This window comes from Brachycentrus maculatus, unplaced genomic scaffold, assembly GCF_059751285.1.
Source record: "Brachycentrus maculatus isolate JH-2025_06_01 unplaced genomic scaffold, ASM5975128v1 h1tg000059l, whole genome shotgun sequence".
NCBI classification, from domain to species: Eukaryota; Metazoa; Arthropoda; class Insecta; order Trichoptera; family Brachycentridae; genus Brachycentrus; species Brachycentrus maculatus.
In genome coordinates, this window is record NW_028280813.1 from 317,848 (window position 1) to 340,861 (window position 23,014).

At 37.6% G+C, this 23,014-nt stretch overlaps 1 protein-coding gene across 2 annotated transcripts; it reads right to left on the minus strand.

The window, feature by feature from the left end:
• Window positions 1-6,889: 6,889 nt before the first annotated feature.
• On the minus strand, window positions 6,890-16,748 carry LOC148311680 (uncharacterized). Of its 2 annotated transcripts, none has more exons than XM_088256178.1 (7): window positions 16,174-16,748; window positions 12,290-12,416; window positions 11,159-11,214; window positions 10,177-10,323; window positions 9,061-9,229; window positions 8,499-8,591; window positions 6,890-7,731 (listed from the first exon to the last, which is right to left on the minus strand). In XM_088256178.1, the coding sequence occupies exons 2-7, from the start codon at window positions 12,410-12,412 to the stop codon at window positions 7,573-7,575; spliced, it is 747 nt and encodes a 248-aa protein (XP_088112304.1). In that variant the 5' UTR covers window positions 12,413-12,416; window positions 16,174-16,748; the 3' UTR covers window positions 6,890-7,572. The 2 variants fall into 2 exon arrangements, with proteins under 2 accessions (XP_088112304.1, XP_088112306.1); XM_088256180.1 differs by having other exon boundaries at window positions 7,439-7,731; window positions 10,177-10,320; window positions 16,174-16,312.
• Between the last annotated feature and the right edge of the window lie 6,266 nt (window positions 16,749-23,014).

Consider the following 23,014-nt stretch of genomic DNA (forward strand, 5'->3'; position numbering starts at 1 on the left):
TGTGCGAGTTTTATTTACACCCTGCTGTGCCTCAGTATGGTCAAATGGCAAAGAAAGGATAGAAAAATGCACATTTCTATATATATATATATATATATATATATATATATATATATATATATATATATATATAAAGATATTTACACACACAATGAAATTGAATGTGACAGCAGTGTCAAGAAGCATGATATCTGCCATGAGTAATGTTGAGTATTGGGTGTGTTGTTGTTACGTTAAACAGATGGCGCTGCCATTACGGCATCTGGCTATGTGGTGATCCGAATGGGGGGTGCAGGGGTAGGCAGAGAGAATAGAGCACCACACCACTCTATCTTTGCAAACATTCTTCGCCTCTTCCACGTTCATGCATCTCCTCATACATGCCCGCCGATTATTCTGACTCCTGACCGAGTATTTGATACACCTGATTGTGCCAAGTTTTTCTCGGTCTTCCTCTGCTCCTTTTTCCAACTACATTCGCCTCGTTAATTTGTTTTACCATTTTTTCCTCACTTGTTTGTTCCACATACCCAAACCGTCCCAAGCCGCCTTCCTTAGTTTGCTGGATAGTGCTCATCTCAGCCTTGCACCCTTTCCTTATATCACCATTGGAACATCTACCATACATGGTCTTGCCGCACTGAGAGATGGCATCCCGACTGCATCCAGTCTACTCTCATCCTTCCCAAACCATCCCAAGCCGCCTTCCTTAGTTTGCTGGATAGTGCTCATCTCAGTCTTGCACCCTTTCCTTATATCACCATTGGAACATCTACCATACACGGTCTTGCCGCACTGAGAGATGGCATCCCGACTGCATCCAGTCTACTCTCATCCTTCCCAAACCATCCCAAGCCGCCTTCCTTAGTTTGCTGGATAGTGCTCATCTCAGCCTTGCACCCTTTCCTTATATCACCATTGGAACATCTACCATACATGGTCTTGCCGCACTGAGAGATGGCATCCCGACTGCATCCAGTCTACTCTCATCCTTCCCAAACCATCCCAAGCCGCCTTCCTTAGTTTGCTGGATAGTGCTCATCTCAGCCTTGCACCCTTTCCTTATATCACCATTGGAACATCTACCATACATGGTCTTGCCGCACTGAGAGATGGCATCCCGACTGCATCCAGTCTACCTTCATCCTCCTTTTGCCAACTCCATGCTTCACTTCCATACATTAGGGTTGGAACCAGGACTCCTTCAGGCTTCCAACTAGCAATTTAAAAATAAAACCATTTTTCAATTCATTATTTATTTGCTACATAATTCTTCATATCTTAAAACATTAATATAAACATTCCTTTAAAACTATCATGCAATTTGAATACCTCTACCATATTTCACGATAGAGTTCTCATTTTGTATCTATGGTTGAACCCTCATATTGGAAAGTCAGTAAATCAAGGCAAAAGGCTTGTTAATCCAGACCTTGATGTGAAGTATGTAAGTCTCTTATGGCATATCGCTCACTCCTTTCAAGAACGTCATAAATCAAAAATCGTCAATTTTCAGTTGTGCATGTTTTCGGAATGCCCAGAAAATGTACTACATCCCAGCAAAAGCGGCATATTTTTAACTTAATATTTATCCGCTACAGGGCAGAAAGTGTCGTTTTTGCATTTTGAAGAAAAGGTATTGTTTAATTGTTTTTTTAAATGTACTGAATATTTTTTAAATGGTGAAAAAACCTTCAGGTTTTGCCTAAAAGGATCTTTTGCACAGTAAAAAGTTCAATAAGTGGCTTGATATTTATTTTTAATACATTGTGTTATATTTTTTAAACTTTAAAAACGTTCTCCTGAAAAACCACGTTTTTTGATTTATGACGTTCTTGAAAGGAGTGAGCGATATATAGTCTAGATCATGGGTCGGCAACCTGCGGCCCGCGAGACATTTTGGTGCGGCCCGCGAGATTCTCGCCGCAACGCACATGACGGACGATATTATACACAATCGAGTGAAAGGAAGCGAGAAAGGGAGCGAAGGGAATCTCATTCATTTTATTAAATACAATAAATGTCGTTAAAATATACACTTAGCGTTTTATTTTTAAAACTAAAATATTTGTACATAAATATTGTATGTATACCTACTGCAAGTGCGGCCCGCACTGATCCCCATGAAAAATATTTGGCCCTTTACAACAAAAGGTTGCCGACCCTGGTTTAGATCATCGTTCTGCCGCGATTAGTTGGTGTGCCGCAGAAAACAGTCTAGTTTTTTGAAAATAACACAATTGCTCCAAATACAGATTGCCTGTGCTCAGTTAAGTAGGATCACATTTGGCATTAAACATAATATGTTAAATATGTTACCATGATATGGTAAATATGCACCTCTGAAATTTCTTAATTTGGTAGGTGTACCTTGAAAATTAAGAGTTTGCAGAGAACTGGTCTAAATAACTGATCAAAATATGCAAATTCTGAATGACCACTCTTACTCGCATACTAAAATTGCAAATTTTGAATGACCGGTCTTGCCCGCATACTAAAATTGCAAATTTTTGAATGACCGGTCTTGCCCGCATACTAAAATTGCAAATTTTTGAATGACCGGTCTTGCCCGCATACTAAAATTACAAATTTTGAATGACCAGTCTTGCCCGCATACTAAAATTACAAATTTTGAATGACCGGTCTTGCCCGCATACTAAAATTGCAAATTTCTGAATGACCGGTCTTGCCCGCATACTAAAATTGCAAATTTCTGAATGACCGGTCTTGCCCGCATACTAAAATTGCAAATTTTGAATGACCGGTCTTGCCCGCATACTAAAATTTCAATTTCTGAATGACCGGTTTTACTCGGCATGCTAAAATTGCAAATTCCGAATGAACGGTGTTACTCGCATACTAAAATCGCAAATTCTGAATGACCAGTCTAACTCATCTGCTAAGAGAGCGGAGAGGAAGATCCCCCTCACGATGGACCGATGGAGTCAAGGTGGTTGGAGCGCTACGTGCAGCGCAGTCAAGGGATAACTGGAGAAGAGGCATTGCTTCCACAAGGGTCACAACCCTCAGTAATGAGGAGTAAGACGGAGAAGAAAACTTTACTATATGAAAGTTCAACCGTGTTTCAATATGAATTTTATATTAAAAAGCGTTAGATTATTGTCTTTCATTGCTCCGGCACACGGACGAATGGTTTCAAGAATGCACATGACACAGGATCCGCTATATTTCTGTGTTTTGGTCATACATGAATGTGTATTTGATGAGGCATTTCTATCCATTGCTGCGCGGTATGATGGATAATCCTGAAACTATCCGGAGCATCGGTCTGTATGTTCCCGATAGTTAGCTAAGGACAGCGTGGGCATAGATAGTTTCCCATTCCTATATACAGGAGCAACCTGCCGATGGTTATACCTGTAGGAAGAGCTACTAGTTCTGCCAGGGTATGCTCGGCTACAACAGTCTAGAGACTAGAAGGAATGTGTATTTGATGAGGCATTTCTATCCATTGTTGCACGGTATGATGGATAATCCTGAAATTATCCGGAGCATCGGTCTGTATGTTCCCGATAGTTAGCTATTATTATAATAACGTTCCTCAACACTCAAAAATTTAGTGCCAATCAGTCGGAATGAATGAAGAACTCAATTTTTTCAATGATCTTTAATCTTTAATCACAGTAGCTACGGTGACCTCTATAGTGAGACCCAGAAACAAATTTACAAGGCCGCAGTTATATCCGGATGCCTCAGAAACTCGGGTGGAGGAACAAACACATGAGAATAGAAAGTAAAATGAAAATATACAAAACATGTGTTGGACCAATAGCCACATATGGAATTGAGGCAAGAGCAGATACTTCCAGAACAAAATCTCGACTTGGAACCTACGAGATGAAGACTCTCCGATCCATAACCGGAAACACATTGCGTGACCGAGTAAGAAATACCGACATCCGGAGCATGTTTAAGACGGAGGATATCGTGAGGTGGGGACGACAACGAAGGCGATACTGGAATGACCATGTAAATAGAATGTCAGATGACAGACTTCCACGTATCTCTGAAGGACGCAGACCCCCAGGCAGATCTCCAAAAAGATGGAAAGACAGCTGAGAGTCAACATCCCAAGAGCTACAAGTGGAGGCACAAACAGATCCTTAGGATTTAGAAAATGAAGAAGAAGAAGATCTTTAACCAGACATCAAAATGGCCGATATCTGTCTGTATTTTTGTTTACAATGAATTTTGCCTGCGATGAGGTGATCTTTCTCTACCGCCAGGCCGACAATTGCCACTGTACCCATGGTGACCAAGTTGCAATTATGAAAACACCGAGTAGTCAGCCGTACGCATTCGTGAAGCCATTCGTGCGTGTATACCAGCCGTCATATATTGTAATGTACAAAAAAAATCAAGAAAGCTATGTATAACATAAATTGCATATATAGAGTGTGTAGGAAAAAAAATGCAGATTTTCACTCCGCTAGTCCAAACAGAGGGTAAATTTTCGGCGTTGAGAAATTCGAACCTAGTTAAATATTTATTTTGTATATATATTATACTATATAATACATTTTTTGAACAAACCTTAAATTATTTATGGTATATACACGATGCAGAAGCCAATTTTACTTTCAATATATAATAATAATAATAAAACCCTTATCCGCACCCCAATGGTGCATAGGGCACTGCTTCATATAAAAAAAAATGTCCGCCTCCGTAGTGTAATGGTCAGCACGCTCGGCTACCGTTCTGGGGGTCCCGGGTTCGATTCCCAAGGGGGTAAAATAAATATTAGTGATTTTTTCACTGTAATATTTATTCAAAATTACCATGGACCGGTATCTGAAGCGGAGGGCTGATCACCTTTCCTTCATGTATAAACGATCAAGATAACACTGCGTTTATATGACACAGTGCCCTATGCACCACTTGGGTGCGGATAAGGGTTTCTTATGTTTAAAGTTTAAAAATGTAACACAATGTATTAAAAATAAATATCAAGCCACTTATTGAACTTTTTACTGTGCAACAGATATTTTTAGGTAAAACCTGAAGGTTTTTTCTCCATTTGAAAAATGTATAGTATATTTAAAAAATAATTAAACATTTTTGCATTTTCTTCAAAATGCAAAAACAACACTTTCTGCCCTGTAGCGGGTAAATATTAAGTTAAAAATATGCCGCTTTTGCTGGGATATAGTACATTTTCTGGGCATTCTGAAAACATGCACAACTGAAAAGTGACAATTTTTGATATATGACATTGTTGAAAGGAGTGAGTGACATGTCATCGTGTTCTGGGTAATAAATATCCTTCTAGTGGCATCTGTGGGCGAAATCTCAAAGTAATATTACTTTGACCAATCTTTTGTTCATTAGTAAAAAGGCTAATGTCTGTACACGACGGATTCTTCAGTTCTTTGGGCACGTTGCGCGTGGCAACGAGGATAGCCTGGAACGACTGGTTGTGATGGGCAGCCTGGAGGGGAAGAGAGGGAGAGGAAGATCCCCACACGATGGACCGATCATATTAAGGCAGCAGCAGGCACCTCGGTGGTTGGAGCGCTACGTGCAGCGCAGTCAAGGGACAACTGGAGAAGAGTCACTGCTTCCACAAGGGTCACAACCCTCAGCAATGAGGAATAAGACGGAGAAGAAGTACAAATTTTGACACACGCAAAGACTTGTATACTAATCATCCGTGTTGAATATGTTAATAAGGGTCATTTTTACATATTAACATATTGTCAATAACGGTCATTTTTACATATTACCCTTTATGAAAAGTACACCATTTTTACATATTGTTAATAAGGGTCATTTTTACATATTAACCTTTACAAAAAGAATCCTTACGTACTCTTGGTATGGTAATTTCCCAATCATCAGTAGGTCAAGTAACTAATAATTTTTGGCAATACAAATTAAATACATATATATAAAAAACTATGTACACATTTAAAAATTTGCTAAATTTGTTATTACCAACCTCATAAAATGCGATAAATTTGCACAGTATTAAAATTAAGGACGTATAAATTCTTGAACAATAAATGGCTTAATTCTAATATCAATAAAGATCATTTTAGCATGCAAGCTGAATAGCTTGGAATCGTTAAGAGTCATTTTTGCATGGGAGCTATTCCATTAAGAGTCATTTTTGCATGGGAGCTATTCCATTAAGAGTCATTTTCGCATGGGAGCTATTCCATTAAGAATCATTTTTGCATGGTAGCTATTTCAGTAAGTCATTTATGCATAGGAGCTACTTCATTAAGAGTCAGTTTAGCATTGGAGCTATTTCATTAACATACTTTTTAATGGGATCTTCTCCATTAAGAGTATTTCTGCATAAGATCTTTTAGCATCAAGAGATATTATCGATAAGCGTAATTTTGCACGAAAAGTATTCCATAAAAAGTCATTTTTCATATGAGCTATTCCATTAAGAGTCATTTTGCATATGAGCTATTCCATTAAGAGTCATTCTGCATATGAACTATTCCATTAAGAGTCACTGTGCATATGAGCTATTCCATAAAGAGTCATTCCGCACATGAGCTATTCCATAAAGAGTCATTCTGCATATGAACTATTCCATAAAGAGTCATTCTGCATATGACTATTCCATTAAGAGTCATTCTGCATATGAGCTATTCCATTAAGAGTCATCCTGCATATGAGCTATTCTGTAAACAGTCATTTTTGCGTGCGAGCTATTCCATAAAGAACAATTTATAATATCTTGAGCGATATTTCCCATTTAGTGTATTTTACTGGAACTATTCCATTAGTATCCATTCAATTAAGAGTCATCTATGTGTAAGGGTTATTCCATTAAGAGTCATTTTTCATAGGAACTATTCCATTAAGAGTCGATTTTGCATGCACAACATCAAAACTAGAAAAAACATTGTTTTAAATATAAAATAGTCTATTGTCATCGTTGTGAATTTTGTATCATTAGCGTCCCAAAGACACGATGCGTCCTTACATATCAAAAGCGGACACATCCACCAAAAAAAACGAGAAAAAGGCTTTTTAATTTCTAGTAACACATTCTAGATGTGAAGCTTTGCACAGGTAGATACAGGTATAAATCGTTATTTGAAATTTGGATAACTCAATCCAAGACACAATACAAACAGATTCAGGGCCGCGTAAAATTAAGCCAATATCACACCAATACAATACCTAACTTCAAAGCCAGTGTTGGATGAAAATATTGTGTTGCGCCATCTGTGCGCATCAGATGTAATAAACACACCGGCGCAGAACGAATGAGTAGATCTACGACCACTTGGACTGGCTGATCAGTTCACACGTGTGAATTGTTTATAAACTCAATTGAACAGATAATCTTTGTTCTCCTTGCATCCTTCCCCATTACCGACAAAAGCCAAGTGTAAGCGCAAAAAACAGTCAAAAGCTATGGTTATTTTAGGTTAGGTTGGACTTCATGACAGACTGGGCCAAGATGGCGGCTTGGCGGTTCACTATTGTTTGCTGTTTCTTATATCAGAGTTTCTTACTCTGTCGCAAAGTGTTAGGTTAGGTTAGGTTAGGTTAGGTTGGACGCCGTGAGAGGTCGGGGGGTCACTATCGCTCGCAGCCGCCCTCCGGGTCGGGCCCCACGCCGGCGCCCTCGTCCAGCGTGTGCAGCCAGTCGAAGATCATCATGTTGCGCTCGTACTTGGACAGCGGGCGTCCCCGCTCGCGCTCCACGTCGCGCAGCGTCAGCGCCGCGCCGCGAGACACCTACAACGCAAAAACAGGGAATTACTGCAACGATACCCAAATTGTGACTGCGTCGATTTTCGCTTAATACTTTTACACATGCTTAAACCATCTTTATACACCTTTTTTTAATTTTATCGATAATGCTCATCTCAGCCTTGCATCCTTTCCTTATATCACCATTGGAACATCTACCATACATGGTTTAGACTGCAGCCAGCCTACTCTCATCCTTCCCAAACCATCCCAAGCCGCCTTCCTAAGTTTGCTGGATAGTGATCATCTCAGCCTTGCACCTTTTCCTTATATCACCATTGGAACATCTACCATACATGGTCTTGCCGCACTGAGAGATGGCATCCCGACTGCATCCAGTCTACTCTCATCCTTCCCAAACCATCCCAAGCCGCCTTCCTTAGTTTGCTGGATAGTGCTCATCTCAGCCTTGCACCCTTTCCTTATATCACCATTGGAACATCTACCATACATGGTCTTGCCGCACTGAGAGATGGCATCCTGACTGCACCAGTCTACTCTCATCCTTCCCAAACTATCCCAACCCGCCTTCCTTAGTTTGCAGTACAGTGCTCATCTTAGGAGGGATAATCCAGTGTGGACCAGTCGGGAACTTGTCAGCATTTGCTCATTGCTGGGAGGAAACCACATAGAACTGCTCAGGAGAAGCCGCTCAGATGGACAAAAGCACAAACCAATCATCGTTTTATCATGCTAACTGAAGTGCCGGACGGTAAAATTCCGTGTAATGGCCAAAGGGGTGTAGATCTTACCTCGAGACGATCCAGATTGAATTCACTGTGGGACATCCTCTCCAGGGCCTTGTACGTCGTCATCAATCTCCTCCTGATGTACACTTGCCTGGTCTGCAACCAAAAGCACTACAATGAAAGAGACACGTCAGTTTGGGAAGACGCACTGTCATTTCATGTATACGACGTACTAAACATAGTGCTGTCTCCTTTTTTTATTCAAGTACCTGAGTAAATGAATTGTAGGTGTAAAATTTTAATTAAGGGAATTATTGTAAAGATTAAAGTGGCACCGTTCACCGGAACAATGTTCAGTATTGCGTGTGTTGCCTTTACGTTCAACAGATGGCGCTGCCATTAAAAAAACTTGTTTCGGACTAGTAACAGGTAAATAACTCTGCCTAAAATCAATCCGTTTGTTTGCAAAGCAGATTGATGTGGCGTTCTCTCTCTGCCTACATATATGCCTCTGGGAAGCGGCGTGATATTTAGTTTGTGAGAAAATAAAAATTATAAGAGCCTAGGTACCGTCCCCGCGGAGGTTGGGAAGGCCTTCTAGGGAGGTGTCTCTCTCCAGCCTTACCTGCTCCACGTTGGTGTGCAGCGGCTGCAGCAGGTCGGGGGGCGCGGGGCGGTGCGGCGAGGGCAGGCGCGAGTCGCCCACGGCCACCCAGGTGCTGCAGGAGCGCGACGCGGCGCCCGCGAGCCATCCGCCGCCGCCCGCCCAGCTCAGCCGCGCCTCCGAGCCGCCGCTGCAAACGGAGACATGCGTCATGTCGTCAAACATCATCATCAAACCCTTTGTGGACTATTGTACGATATGAAAAGATATGTATTTGACAATTATATTTTACATCTCAACATAGATTGTTGCGCGGTATGATCGAAAATCCTGAAATTATCCGGAACATTGGTCTGTATGTTCCCGATAGTTACCTAAGACAGCGTCGGCATAGATTGTTTCACATTCCTATACACAGGACCAACCTGCCGATGGTTATGCCTGTAGGAAGAGCTACCGCTATGTTGAACAATATCACATTGGATATTGATCTGTTCCATGTGTCCAAAGGAGTTTTTCGAAGCGGGATTCTTCTACACCTTTAAGTCTTCTTGCTTACTTTTAATATATACGCCTTGAATATTGTTTGTTATGTATATATATTAATTTTTTATTGTTGAATAAATCGAGATTGAAATTGAAAATAGATGAAGAAGAATATGGAAGTCTGGACATTTACGGGGCTTACAGTGATCACTTTACACACGTGTAACATTCACCAATTCTACCCATGATTGACAACCACACTACTCAAATTCTTGGAAGTTCTATGTATATGAACAAATTTAGAAACCTTGTTCTTGAATCACTAGAACTCTCCCATATATACTGCTCTAACCATTCTCTATACATGATCACACCATCTAATACACAATCGATCTTCCCAACTATACCCGCCTCAGCTGCACATATATACCTTCTGATTCCTCCACTCCTGACCCTGGCATACAGTCCTAGCTTCTAGCCATACATGCTATGTAGACTCTCGGGCCTACTTTCCCATATATATACTGCTCTAACCATTCTCTCCACATGGCCACACCATCTAATATCCCCTCGCTCTTCCCAACTAACCCTGTCTCAGCTGCACACTCTGATTTCCTTTCTACATAGATTCGACCCACGGCATGATCTCACCATCTGGGGGCCGGGGGGGGCGACAGCGCCCTAGGCACGTCGCCAGTACTGAGGGACCTCCGGAGCCCCAGGGCCGAGCACAGGAGGGCGCAGCCCCTCAGCAACTCTGCCCCTTCTTCCAGGTCCAGCGGAACATCTCCGGGTCTTCTAAAATACATCAAAACAATTAAAACATCAGGTATAATTAAGTTCACAAGAAGTCACTCCTCAGACACACTTAAATTCATAAGAACTTACTCCTCAGATACAGATAAGTTCACAAGAACTCGCTTCTCAGATACAGTGCAAGTCCTCAATATGGAAATTTTCCAAAAAAAAAATTATATTTCTATTACTGTTTACTGTATTTTACTGCTTTGTTTTATTCAGATACAGTTTACTTCACAAGAACTCACTCCTCAGATATAGTTTACTTCCTAAGAATTCATTCCTCACATACAGTTTTGTCTACAAGAACTCGCTCCTCACATACAGTTATGTTCCCAAGAACCCACTTCTCAGTTACCCAGTTTAGTTCGCAAGAACTCACTTTTCAGATACAGTTTAGTCCACAAGAACTCACTCCTTACATACAGTACTGTTCCCAAGAACCCATTCCTCAGATACAGTTCAGAACTCACTCCACAGATACAGTTTACATCCCGAGAACTCACTCTTCAGATACAAGTTTACTTCCCAAGAACGACACGAAACGAACTCACTCTTCAGATATATTTAAGTTCACAAGAACTCACTCCTCAGACACAGTTTAGTTCACAAGAACTCACTCCTCAGACACAGTTTAGTTCACAAGAACTCACTCCTCAGACACAGTTTAGTTCACAAGAACTCACTCCTCAGATACAGTTTAGTTCACAAGAACCCACTCCTCAGATACAGTTTAGTTCCCAAGAACTCACCCCTCGTTATATGTAATTACGAGCATAATGAAATAAAAACAAACCAGTAAAAAAAGTCAGAAAGTACTATACAAGATACTCACTTATTGATTTTGATCTCAGGATTTGGACTTGGGCCTCTTTGCAAATCCACCGGAGTCTAGAAAAAAGATACATCCCTCTTAAAAACTGGCCACATAGTGGAATGGTCAGCACGCTCGACTACCGTTCTGGAGGTCCCGTGTTCGATTCCCACGGGGGTCAAATAAGTGATTTTTTCACTTTAATATTAATTCAATATTACCCTGGACTGGTACCTGAAGCGGAGGGCTGATCACCTTTCCTTCATGTGTTAGCGATCAAGATAACACTGCGTTTATATGATGCAGTGCCCTATGCACCATTGGGTACGAATGAGGGTAAGAAGAAGAAGATTTCATGTGTATAATATATTTAGACCTTTATTTTTATGAAATGAGTGCTTCAAATATAAATTATACACAAATGTGTTAGATAAAATAACACTGCGTTTATATGATACAGTGCTCTATGCACCATTGGGGTGTGGATAAGGATTTGAATGAAATTAAAAACAGGCCACAAGGCTTACACTTAGCAGAAGCAGAAGAAGAAAAAAAATTTAAATGATTGTTATAAACTATTATTTTTTGACATCTCATCAAAGATGAAGAAGAATATGGAAGTCTGGGCATTTACGGGGCTTACGACCGTCATAGGCTGGTTTGAGTGATCACTTTACACACGTGTAACATTAACCAATTCTACCCATTATTGACAACCACACTACTCATATTCTTGGAAGTTCTGTATATATGAACCAATTTAGAAACCTTGTTCATGAATCACTAAAACTTCACTAGTGAAGTTTAAGTGATTCATGAACAAGGTTTCTAAATTGGTTCATATATATATAGAACTTCCAAGAATTTGAGTAGTGTGGTTGTCAATAATGGGTAGAATTGGTGAATGTTACACGTGTGTAAAGTGATCACTCAAACCAGCCTATGACGGTCGTAAGCCCCGTAAATGCCCAGACTTCCATATTCTTCTTCATCTTTGATGAGATGTCAAAAAATAATATGAAAATAACTCCTGTAATTGGAGATAATCCAGATTTTGTGAACAAGTATTTGGACACACTCAAAATATTGTTATAAACAATTGTGGCGGATGTTTTTGTAAAGTGACCCGAGGAAGAGAGATCTGTGGATTACCTTGCAAGTGAGATGGCGTCCGACAGAGAGGGAGGACACGGACAAGAGCGAGAGGTCCGTGGTCATGGACTCGTGCGAGGGAGACCGCAACATCGTCCGAGGCAGCTTCTCCAAGGACGACATGTTCCTGAAATAATAATCAAGAATATTTCATCTGTGCCTGTTGTTGGCCGTAGCTGTTTTTTAAAAGCATATCAAAACAAAACGACGTTTTTCACTGCAAATTCGACCTTTTTACAAATTAAATTGGACGTTGACAAAATCAAATTGGACGTTTGAACTATCAAATTGGACGTTTGAAATAAAATATTGGACGTTTGACATATAAAATTGGACTTTTGACATATCAAATTGGACGTATGACCTACCTAATTGGACGTTTGACATATCAAATTGGACGCACGACCTTCAAATTGTACGTTTGACATATCAAATTGGACCTTTTACAAATCGGATTGGACACCTGATAAATCAATTGGACGTTCGAAATATCAAACTGGACGTTTTAATAAACGAATTGGTCACTTGATAAATCAAATTGGACGTTTTAAATACCAAAATGGTCGTTTGACAAAAACAAATTAAAACATTATACAAATCAAATTGGACATTTGACAAATTGGATGTTTGAATATCAATTGGACGATTGACAAATCAAATTGGCCGTTTTACATATCAAATTGGACGTTTTCATATCAAATTAGACGGTTAAAAATCAAATTGTACGTTTGCCAAATCGAATTGGACGTTGAGTTATAAAATTGTACGCTTGACATATCAATTTTGAAATTTAATAAAAAATTGGACGTCTGACGAATCAAGTTGGACTCCTTACAAATCAATTTGGACTCGAAACAAATGAAATTGGACTCATTAATCATTCAATTAATCAATAATTACTGTACGATATGTCGCTCACTCCTTTCAAGAACGTCATAAATAAAAAAACTCGATTTTTCAGTGGCACGTTTTTAAAGTTTAAAAATATAATACAATGTATAAAAATAAATATCAAGCCACTTATTGAACTTTTTACTGTGCAACAGATCTTTTTATGTAAAACCTGAAGGTTTTTTCTCCATTTGAAAAATATTAAGTATATTTAAAAACATAATTAAACAATACCTTTTCTTCAAAATGCAAAAACAACACTTTTTGCCCTGTAGCGGGTAAATATTAAGTTTAAAATATGCCGCTTCTGCTGGGATATAGTACATTTTCTGGGCATTCCGAAAACATGCCCAACTGAAAATTGACAAATTTTGATTTATGACGTTCTTGAAAGGAGTGAGCGATGTATTTTAGATGCCTCGAAATATGAAGGGATAAGTTTATATGTAATAATTAATATTTTTTCTCAAATAATATGTTTGAGTAGAGAAAGCTTCACTAAGTCCTCAACAGGTGGCCGACTCATCTGTCAGTTTCAATTAGTTTAAACGCGATAGTTATAATCTTGAAACCCTCACCCAATGGTGCGTAGGGCACTGCATCATAATATATGCAAAGACTGAGTGGCGTGGCGTTCTATTCTCTCTGCCTACCCCTGCGGAAAGCGGCGTGATGGTTAGGATTATTTATAGTCAACAAAATCCTCAGAATGATAATATACGCCTGGGGTGAAGGCAATATGCATAACATCTGAAAAGTGACCGTTTCGTGAAAGATGTTTTTACCGCTAAAAACATGATTTTTAAACAGCTTTTTTTTTACCGCAATGGCAGTGCCATCTTCCAGGAGATATCTTCCAACCAACCAAAAAGGTTGTTCAGCATACAGCTGTTTAAAATCATTTAGTAAATATCGTAGTCGTACAGGAGAAAGTGACCGACTAACAAAACGTAAAATGTTCAGGAGGGCCATTTAAGTCACTTTTGCTTGGCAACAAAATAAACATCAATGCAGTTAGTCATTTTCACCAAGTCAATATATTATGCTTACAAGTTTAAAATCCTTTGGGATGTTTTCAGGGCAATATTAAGCTAGTAAGATATCAAATAGTCAATGATCACGTTTTTGTAAAAAATGCACTTGGTCACTTTCTCCTGTATGACTACGATATGTACTAAAAAATAGATCCGCGATTTAAATAAATACAAAAGCTTTGTTTATTCGCCTTTACACGGTCTTATATACTTTGAACATTATCTGTGTTTACAACACAACAATGTACTATTTAAAACTAAAATAATTAACCTTAAATTAGTGGCCATATAGCGGGCGTATACGATATGCACAAAGAAATAATGTATTTTCAAAATAAATATGAAAACCTTGTTATTTTTGATATCCCACGGTCTTATATCGCTCACTCCTTTCAAGAACGTCATGAATAAAAAACTCGATTTTTCAGTAGCACGTTTTTAAAGTTTAAAAATGTAATACAATGTATCAAAAATAAATATCAAGCCACTTATTCAACTTTTTACTGTGCAACAGATCTTTTTAGGTAAAACCTGAAGATTTTTTCTCCATTTGAAAAATATTAAGTATATTTAAAAAAATAATTAAACAATACCTTTTCTTCAAAATGCAAAAACAACACTTTCTGCCCTGTAGCGGGTAAATATTATGTTAAAAATATGCCGCTTTTGCTGGGATGTAGTACATTTTCTGGGCATTCCGAAAACATGCACAACTGAAAATTGACGATTTTTGATTTATGACGTTCTTGAAAGGAGTGAGCGATATGTATACCTTTTCTGTGTTCTCCAACATAACAATATACTATTTTAAACATAAATAAATTCATCTTATTTTTTGACATCTCATCAATGGTGAAGAGGAATATGGAAGTCTGGGCATTCACGGGGCTGACGATTGTCATAAGCTGGTTTAAATGACCACTTTACACACGTGTAACATTCACCGATTATATGAAAAATAACTCCTATAATTGAAGATAATCCAATGATTAAAGAAAACACTTCGTTTTTTACCACTTGAGTTTTATTATAGACTACATGTTTCAGAAGTTAAACTTCCATCATTCAGGTCTGTATAATAACTAAAATATAAAATATAAAATTGTTCTATAAATAAGGAGAGGGGAAAGTAAAGGGAAGGGGTTAGTCAAGGGAAGGAGTTTGAAAACAAAGGAAAAATGGAAAGCAACGGTGAAGAATTTTGAAACAATATACTATTTTATAAATTATTATTAGAATTCAGGTTTTTTTGTATTTTTAAAATTTCAAGATAATTCATAATTTGGCCTTTATATGGAACAAGGTGTAATAGTTTTAATTTATGAGAGTGAAATGAGTGATTAGTATCTATTATGTGATTTGCAAATTCCAAAAAAAATAATTATTAACAAGACCGCTATGATGTTCTTTAATTCTAATCTTTAAATCTCTCGCAGTTTGGCCAATATATTTTTTTTCACAATCTGAACTCCGTCCCTTGACTAACCCCTTCCCTTTACTTTCCCCTCTCCTTATTTATAGAACAATTTTATATTTTATTTTTTAGTTATTATACAGACCTGAATGATGGAAGTTTAACTTCTGAAACATGTAGTCTATAATAAAACTCAAGTGGTAAAAAACGAAGTGTTTTCTTTAATCATTGTAACATGTCTTACCACAAAGTTAATGCCCAAACAATAAATGGAGATAATCCAGATTTGTGAACAAGTATTTGAACACACTTAAAATGTTGTACATAAATAAATTATTTTCAGTTAAATTTCAATAAATATGTACTGGAAAATTTATCTCTTTTGAAAATAAATATAAAATCCTTCTTTTCGGTTTTCAACGGTCTTTTATATAAACTACACACATTATCAGTGTTTTTCAATACATTATGAAATAAGTATTCAATATTATGTATTCAATACACTATTAAATAAAAATATACCATTAAAAACATAAATAAATTACCTTTTTTCTGCTAAACAGCTGTGGTTTCTAACAGCGACATAAAAATCGATTTTTCACTACACGCTCCGAACGAATCACAACAAAAATTATATAACGGCCCAAAAACCATAGCGAAACCATATTATTATCATTAAAAAACTGTTTAAAACCACGTTTTACTTAAATAACTGCTAAAAAAACGCAAAAAATGCAAAAATCTGACGTTTAATCGGCGCATACAGAACACCCAAATTCTCCGCGACGCAATTCGTAAATTGAAAACAATTTTAACAAATTTGACCTTGTTTTTGGCGATCTGTCACTTATCACTTGAGATAATTATCATATTTTAAGAGACCACTTGATCGTATTAACGTTACCTCGTATATTTTAAATTTTAAACTGTAAATTTGTCATTCAAAGGTAGGTCAATATTCGTTTGATGAAAGAGAGACTTGACGATGTAAACACAATGTCGGCGTTTGAATTATTTATAGTGTTTACGTTGTTAATATTGCGACTAGAGCGTTTTTGGTTAGTTTAATCGCTTTAGGAACTTTATAGAAGGGTTTGCGTAATGTTGTGCAATAGATTTTGCCGGTAAATATTCCACATTTCGCGTAAAAATCCGGAAACCATCGGAGCGCGCCGCGGGTGTATTCCGATAGTGGGCGGGGCCTTGTCAGGGCTGCCACAAAAAATATACATTCAATAGGCCCAGTTTATTTCACTACCGAAAATCGGCGTTTATTGTAGTGAATTAAAAAATTATTCATTTGTCATTGTGAAGAAAGAAATATAATATAATAGCGTAAAGTTAAATTAGAATAAGAGGTAAACAAATAAAATATGGCACTGGCAAAGTGTTTCCCCGCAGGGGTAGGCAGAAAGGATGGAACGCCACACTCTTCTGTCCTAAGCTAGCGGTTCACAACGGCGTGCTGGTACCGACACTAATGTACGGAATCGAAACATGGAACTGGCAAAGGAAGGATGAAAGCAGAGTGAACGCTGTTGAAATGCGATCCCTCAAACGAATGTGTGAAAAATCATTGTATGACGGAATTAAAAACAAAGACATTAGAAAGGAATGTAAGGCTGAACGACGAATGATTGAAACGATTAGGAAGAGTTCTTTACTGTGGTATGGGCATGTGGAGCGAATGGATAGCGAGAGAATGACTAAGAAAATATATGTGGTGAATGTGAGAGGGAAAACAGAACGAGGACGACCGAAAAAGACTTGGCACGATCAGATCAATCAGAACCTAAAATCTGGCGGTGTCAAAAGTCTGCGTAATCGGAGGGCATGTATGACTAGATGTATGGATGTGAAGGAGGCGAGGAGTGTATATATATGTACATGTATATATATATATATATATATATATATATATATATATATATATATATATATATATATATATATATATATATATTTAAATATATATATATATATATATATATATATATATATATATATATATATATATATATATATATATTTATTTTAACGCAGTGCTATCTTCAGCCTTTAACACATGAAGAAAATGTGATTAGCCCTCCGCTTCAGGCAGTCCAGGGTAGTATTGAATAAATATTACAGTTTTTTTCGAATTACCTAACTTCCAAGTGACTGTGAAATCTAGCTATGGCTTATGCAACACCGCTTATCATGTCCCTACTCAGGCTTCAGCTTTTTAAGTTTCATAGCCTATGCCTACTCGTGATTGGATTTACTCTTTATGTTTAAAGTTACTATAATTTCATGTAATTCATGAGTGAAAATTCTAGGCAAAAACACTCGCGATATTAGAGTGAAAAAAATTATTTGAAGCATCCTTAGGAATCGAACCCGAGACCTCCAGTACGGTAGCTAAAATCGCTAACCATTGCACCACGGAAGCGGACAATTACCAAGAGGGTAAAAATAAAAATAACGGTTTTTTCATTCTAATATTTACGTAATATTACCCTGGACTAGTATGTGAAGAGCTAATGACCTGGCCTTCACACGCACTAACGCGTTAACGATCAACTTAACATTGCATCAATTTTATGCAGAACCCTATCCAGCATTGGATGCAGATGAGGGTACGAAAAAAGAAGAATATATATAAATCTTGACAGCCCTGGTTTCTTTGAAGGGTCGATAGATTCCGACGTCGTTCGGTAACCTTCGGAATCCTTCGATATCTCTTGCAGGTTTCGACAACATTTGGAAAAGATATATTTCTTTAATTTTGTATGTAAATCGCACTTCGTTTGGCCAGAATGGTGCACTTATACTTAACCTCTAAGCTGCTCGATTTCGAGTGTCAAACTTTCCGTCCCGTGCTGGATTATTTTACATTACAATATTTTTGACAAAAAAAGCATATTTTTGCCTATTTTTTGTGGTGAAACTTTCGGATATCCATCATAGATGTTCACAGTACACAATGCACTTTACTTATTATGTTTTTATGGTGTATTTACGCAAAAATATTAACATTTACGGACTCGCGGCCTAAAGTATGGCGGCTGTATAGAAGACGCGGCTGTCGTATCTGCGGAGCACGAGCCGACCTTAAGTATTCACGATAAAGTTGACACTAAATTAAAATAATTTTGATATTTTATGACAATAAATCAAAGAGAACTAATTCATCCATGCCTCGAACCGAATTTAAGTGCAAAAAATTTATCCATAGGTGTTGATATAAGTACGTAAAGTTGAAAAACGACTATGCATGCGATCTGCAGTCAACGGTACTTCTATAAAAAACGACAATAGATGCGATCCGCAGCTTACGGGTTAATATGTACAATAATAGGTCGTTAGCCTTGTTAATTCTAAGTATTACACTTTTTCTTTGAATGAAATGAATCTTCTTCCATGTCAAGATACCTTAATATACCTTGATTTAAGACCCAAAGGGGCTATATTAAGCGGTCAAATGAATAAAACATATTGTTTGAGAGTGTTATTTTTTTAACCGTTATTTTGTACTGTTATTTGCTAAACGTTATTTTTTTTAAATAGTCGTTATTTCATGTTTTGAATATTGAAAGCATTAACTTTGTGGATCATATTGATTATCTTATTATTATCCTTGGCTCTACCTTGGCTATTATCCTTGGCTCTACCCGACCCAGTTTCTCCAGGGTATGCTTGGCTACAATAGTTTAGAGACTAGAAGGAATGTGTATTTGATTACGCATTTTTATCGATTGTTGCGCGGTATGATCGATAATCCTGAAATTATCCAGAGCAGTGGTCTATATGTTCCCAATAGTTACCTAAGACAGCGTCGGCATAGATTGTTTCACATTCCTATACACAGGACCAACCTGCCGATGGTTATGCCTGTAGGAAGAGCTACCGCTATGTTGAACAATATCACATTGGATATTGATCTGCTCCATGTGTCCGAAGGAGTTTTCCGAAGCGAGATTCTTCTACACATTTAACAAGAGTCTTCTTGCGTAATTTTTAATTTGTTTTTTAATGTATACGCCTTAAATGTTTGTTTGTAATGTATATATTAATTATTGAATAAATTGAATTGAATTGAATTGAATTGAAATTGATATATTATTTCGAGAAATAAAAAGACTTTGTGTTTTGATCCACTCACACTTTTATTAACCAACTAGTTTCGGCAACAACCTGTTGCCCTCTTCAGGGTTTAATTTATGACTAAACATATGTATATATATATATATATATATATATATATATATATATATATATATATATATATATATATATATATATATATATATATATATATATATATATATATATATATATATATAAATAATCAGTGTACAAGTTGTTGGGTTTCGTTATTTCATATACCGTAAAGTGGGTATACATTGCACCAAAATACTGCATTTTTTCAAAAAATTGTCTATTCAGATCAGGTTTTTTACTTTTTCTGAGGTTTCAACTATTGCAATGTAATAACACATATACCTGTAACATGTCTGATACATTTTTAAATTTTTATCTATTTTGCCTGTATTTTTTTTTTTATATTTATATTTTGGTGCAAAGTATCCCGGGGTAAAGTACAACTTTGCACCATGATATTTTCTCTACACTTTTCGTACTAGAATCCAAATTGATGCAGAGTAAAGGCTATCCTACAAGTTTTGTTGCACCTTATGAAGTGTTTTGGATCACAGTTCACAAAATGCAGATTATAATATTGTATAATTATGGAAAAATAAGACACTTGATAGAATTTTTTTTTTAAAAATATTGAAAAATCTATCAAAAATGTTTTTTTTTCAATACTGAAGGTTTAAAATTATATAAAATAAAAGGTGGATATTAAAACATATCGTACTACATAGGTAATAGGAATTAAAATTAAATTAGGTCTAAATATGGTCAAGTTCCGGGACGGTAAAGAAACCTCTTTTGGATGGAATTTTCGGTTCTTTTATGGAACCCGCTACATCCTTCCAAGAATATTGAAGAAAGTCATCCTTCATCGGCCACTTCCACGATTTGAGACTCTCCTGCATGGATTTAACAGCTCTGTCTTTCTTTATTTCCAAAATCTGTCCCGGAAATTTTTCTCCTTCATAACGAAATACGACATATTCTCCCACCTTCTTTATTACTGGTCCTAATGAAACGGAAGAACAAATACGATAACTAGTTTAAGTCATCGTTTTTGTTCTTCTCTCTCTTCCTCAAAGCTTCCATGTGAACTATAATCAGTTAATGCTAGATATGCTGGAAGTTTCGATGCGGAAGGTGGGATCATTGATGTAGTTGGTTCAGGTAGCATTTGTGTCTCGTCAACGTTCATTTCGACATTTGGATCGTGAGCAATGCTCTTACCTGGTTCTATCGGTATCGTTTTCCTGCGTTTTAAGACTGAATTCTTGGGTTGAATCTGTTTTCTTCCAAAAACTGTTGAAAACTCTGGCGCACGTCATCGTCATACGCTTTTAATGGCAACCGATTAAGCAACTGACTAGTTTTAGCAACAGTCAAGGTTTTATGTCTTTGCAAAAATGATCTTATCCATTCAGAGCCTGGTACGTTGTTCTTTAATATTCGTACTCTTCTGCCAAATCTATCCAAATAGGCTATTAGAATGTAGCGAATGTTAAAAACACTCACTGGGAAACTACTCACTCATGTCTACTATGCAGTTTACGAAGGATTGCTCTTCGCCCTTGTCACATATCGGAGGTTTTCCCACTGGTTTTGTGTGCTGACCTTTGAGCTTATAGTTAATCGTCCTTCTGGGGATTTTGAAAATTTCTTCAGCCTTTCTTTGACTGATTGTACCATTTCGAATGGCCTCCAAACACTGCTCCACTCTCTTCGGTGTAAAATCGCAGTATCGTCTGGCATAAGGCCGCTGTTTGTGTGTTCTTGACATTTTTGAAAAAAATATACCATCAGGAATTAAGTAAGTAGACAAAACCTATAGATATTAAGCAAACATGTCAAGTTGTATTAGCTGTTTTAAGACTTTTCATAAAATTAATTAACTATGGCCTTTTGTGAATACTTTGCACTTGGTGCAATGTTACCCCAAATGTGGTCAATACAAGTCAGTTCTTAAAAAAATATTATTTTAACATAAACTTGACAACGTAACTAAAAAATACAGCATTTGAGAAAAGCAGGGCCTACCTACCTACGATTTAGAGACCACTCACTTGTTGTAACTAGTTTCAGTATACTGATTCCACTGGATTTTTTCGGACACAATTTTCAGACAGAAAACTTTCTTTACGTTCGGACAGGAAAAACGCATTGAAGCAATAGCGAACGACTGTTACTTCTGTAAACTAAAAAGTAGATTGAAGTGCCATCTATCAGAAACAATAGAAAGTAGAATGAAAAATGACATGTATCAGAGATGACCAGCTCTTCAATTTCTTTACAGAAGGTGGTGCAAAGTATCACCCATGGTGCAAAGTATACCCACTTTACGGTACATTAAGTATGTTTCACAAGAAGAGCAAAGAAGAGAAAGAAGTTTTGGACATTTATATACATGTTAAGAAATGATGCTGTGGGCTTTTGATGAGGGGAGAGAAATAGCGAGTAATAGGTATTATATTACAAGGCGGCGTGGAAGGTAAACGCAGCGTAGGAAGAAGGCGTATTTCCTGGCTCCGCTGCAGCACTGGGGCGCTGCTCAGAGCGGCTGCAGACTGACACGATGATTGCCAACCTTCAGCGTGGAGTACTCGGGCCGTTGTATGAGGGGAGAGAAATAGCGAGTAATAGGTATTATATTACAAGGCGGCGTGGAAGGTAAACGCAGCGTAGGAAGAAGGCGTATATCCTGGCTCCGCTGCAGCACTGGGGCGCTGCTCAGAGCGGCTGCAGACTGACACGATGATTGCCAACCTTCAGCGTGGAGTACTCGGGCCGTTGTATGAGGGGAGAGAAATAGCGAGTAATAGGTATTATATTACAAGGCGGCGTGGAAGGTAAACGCAGCGTAGGAAGAAGGCGTATATCCTGGCTCCGCTACAGCACTGGGGCTGGATGACTGCCAACCTTCAGTACTGGTTGGCTTATGAAGATTCTAAATATTACATGGTTTGCGATTGATGTCATATTATGTAAATACGACAATGTGGGGGGAAATGGCGTGGCGCGCATGCGCTCTGTCCATTCATGACTGTAGTTCGATATCCACAGCTGATTCTTATCAAAATCAAATCTATACACACAACATTGAGTCCAAATCCATGTTCACAAATCTAGGTTTCTCCACTCAGGAGTTATTTGTATCGACATCTCAACATAATCTACTCTCATCCTTCTCAAGCCAAATAAATACACTAAATTTATTTATTTATTTATTTATTCTTTATATTCGTTTTTCGATAC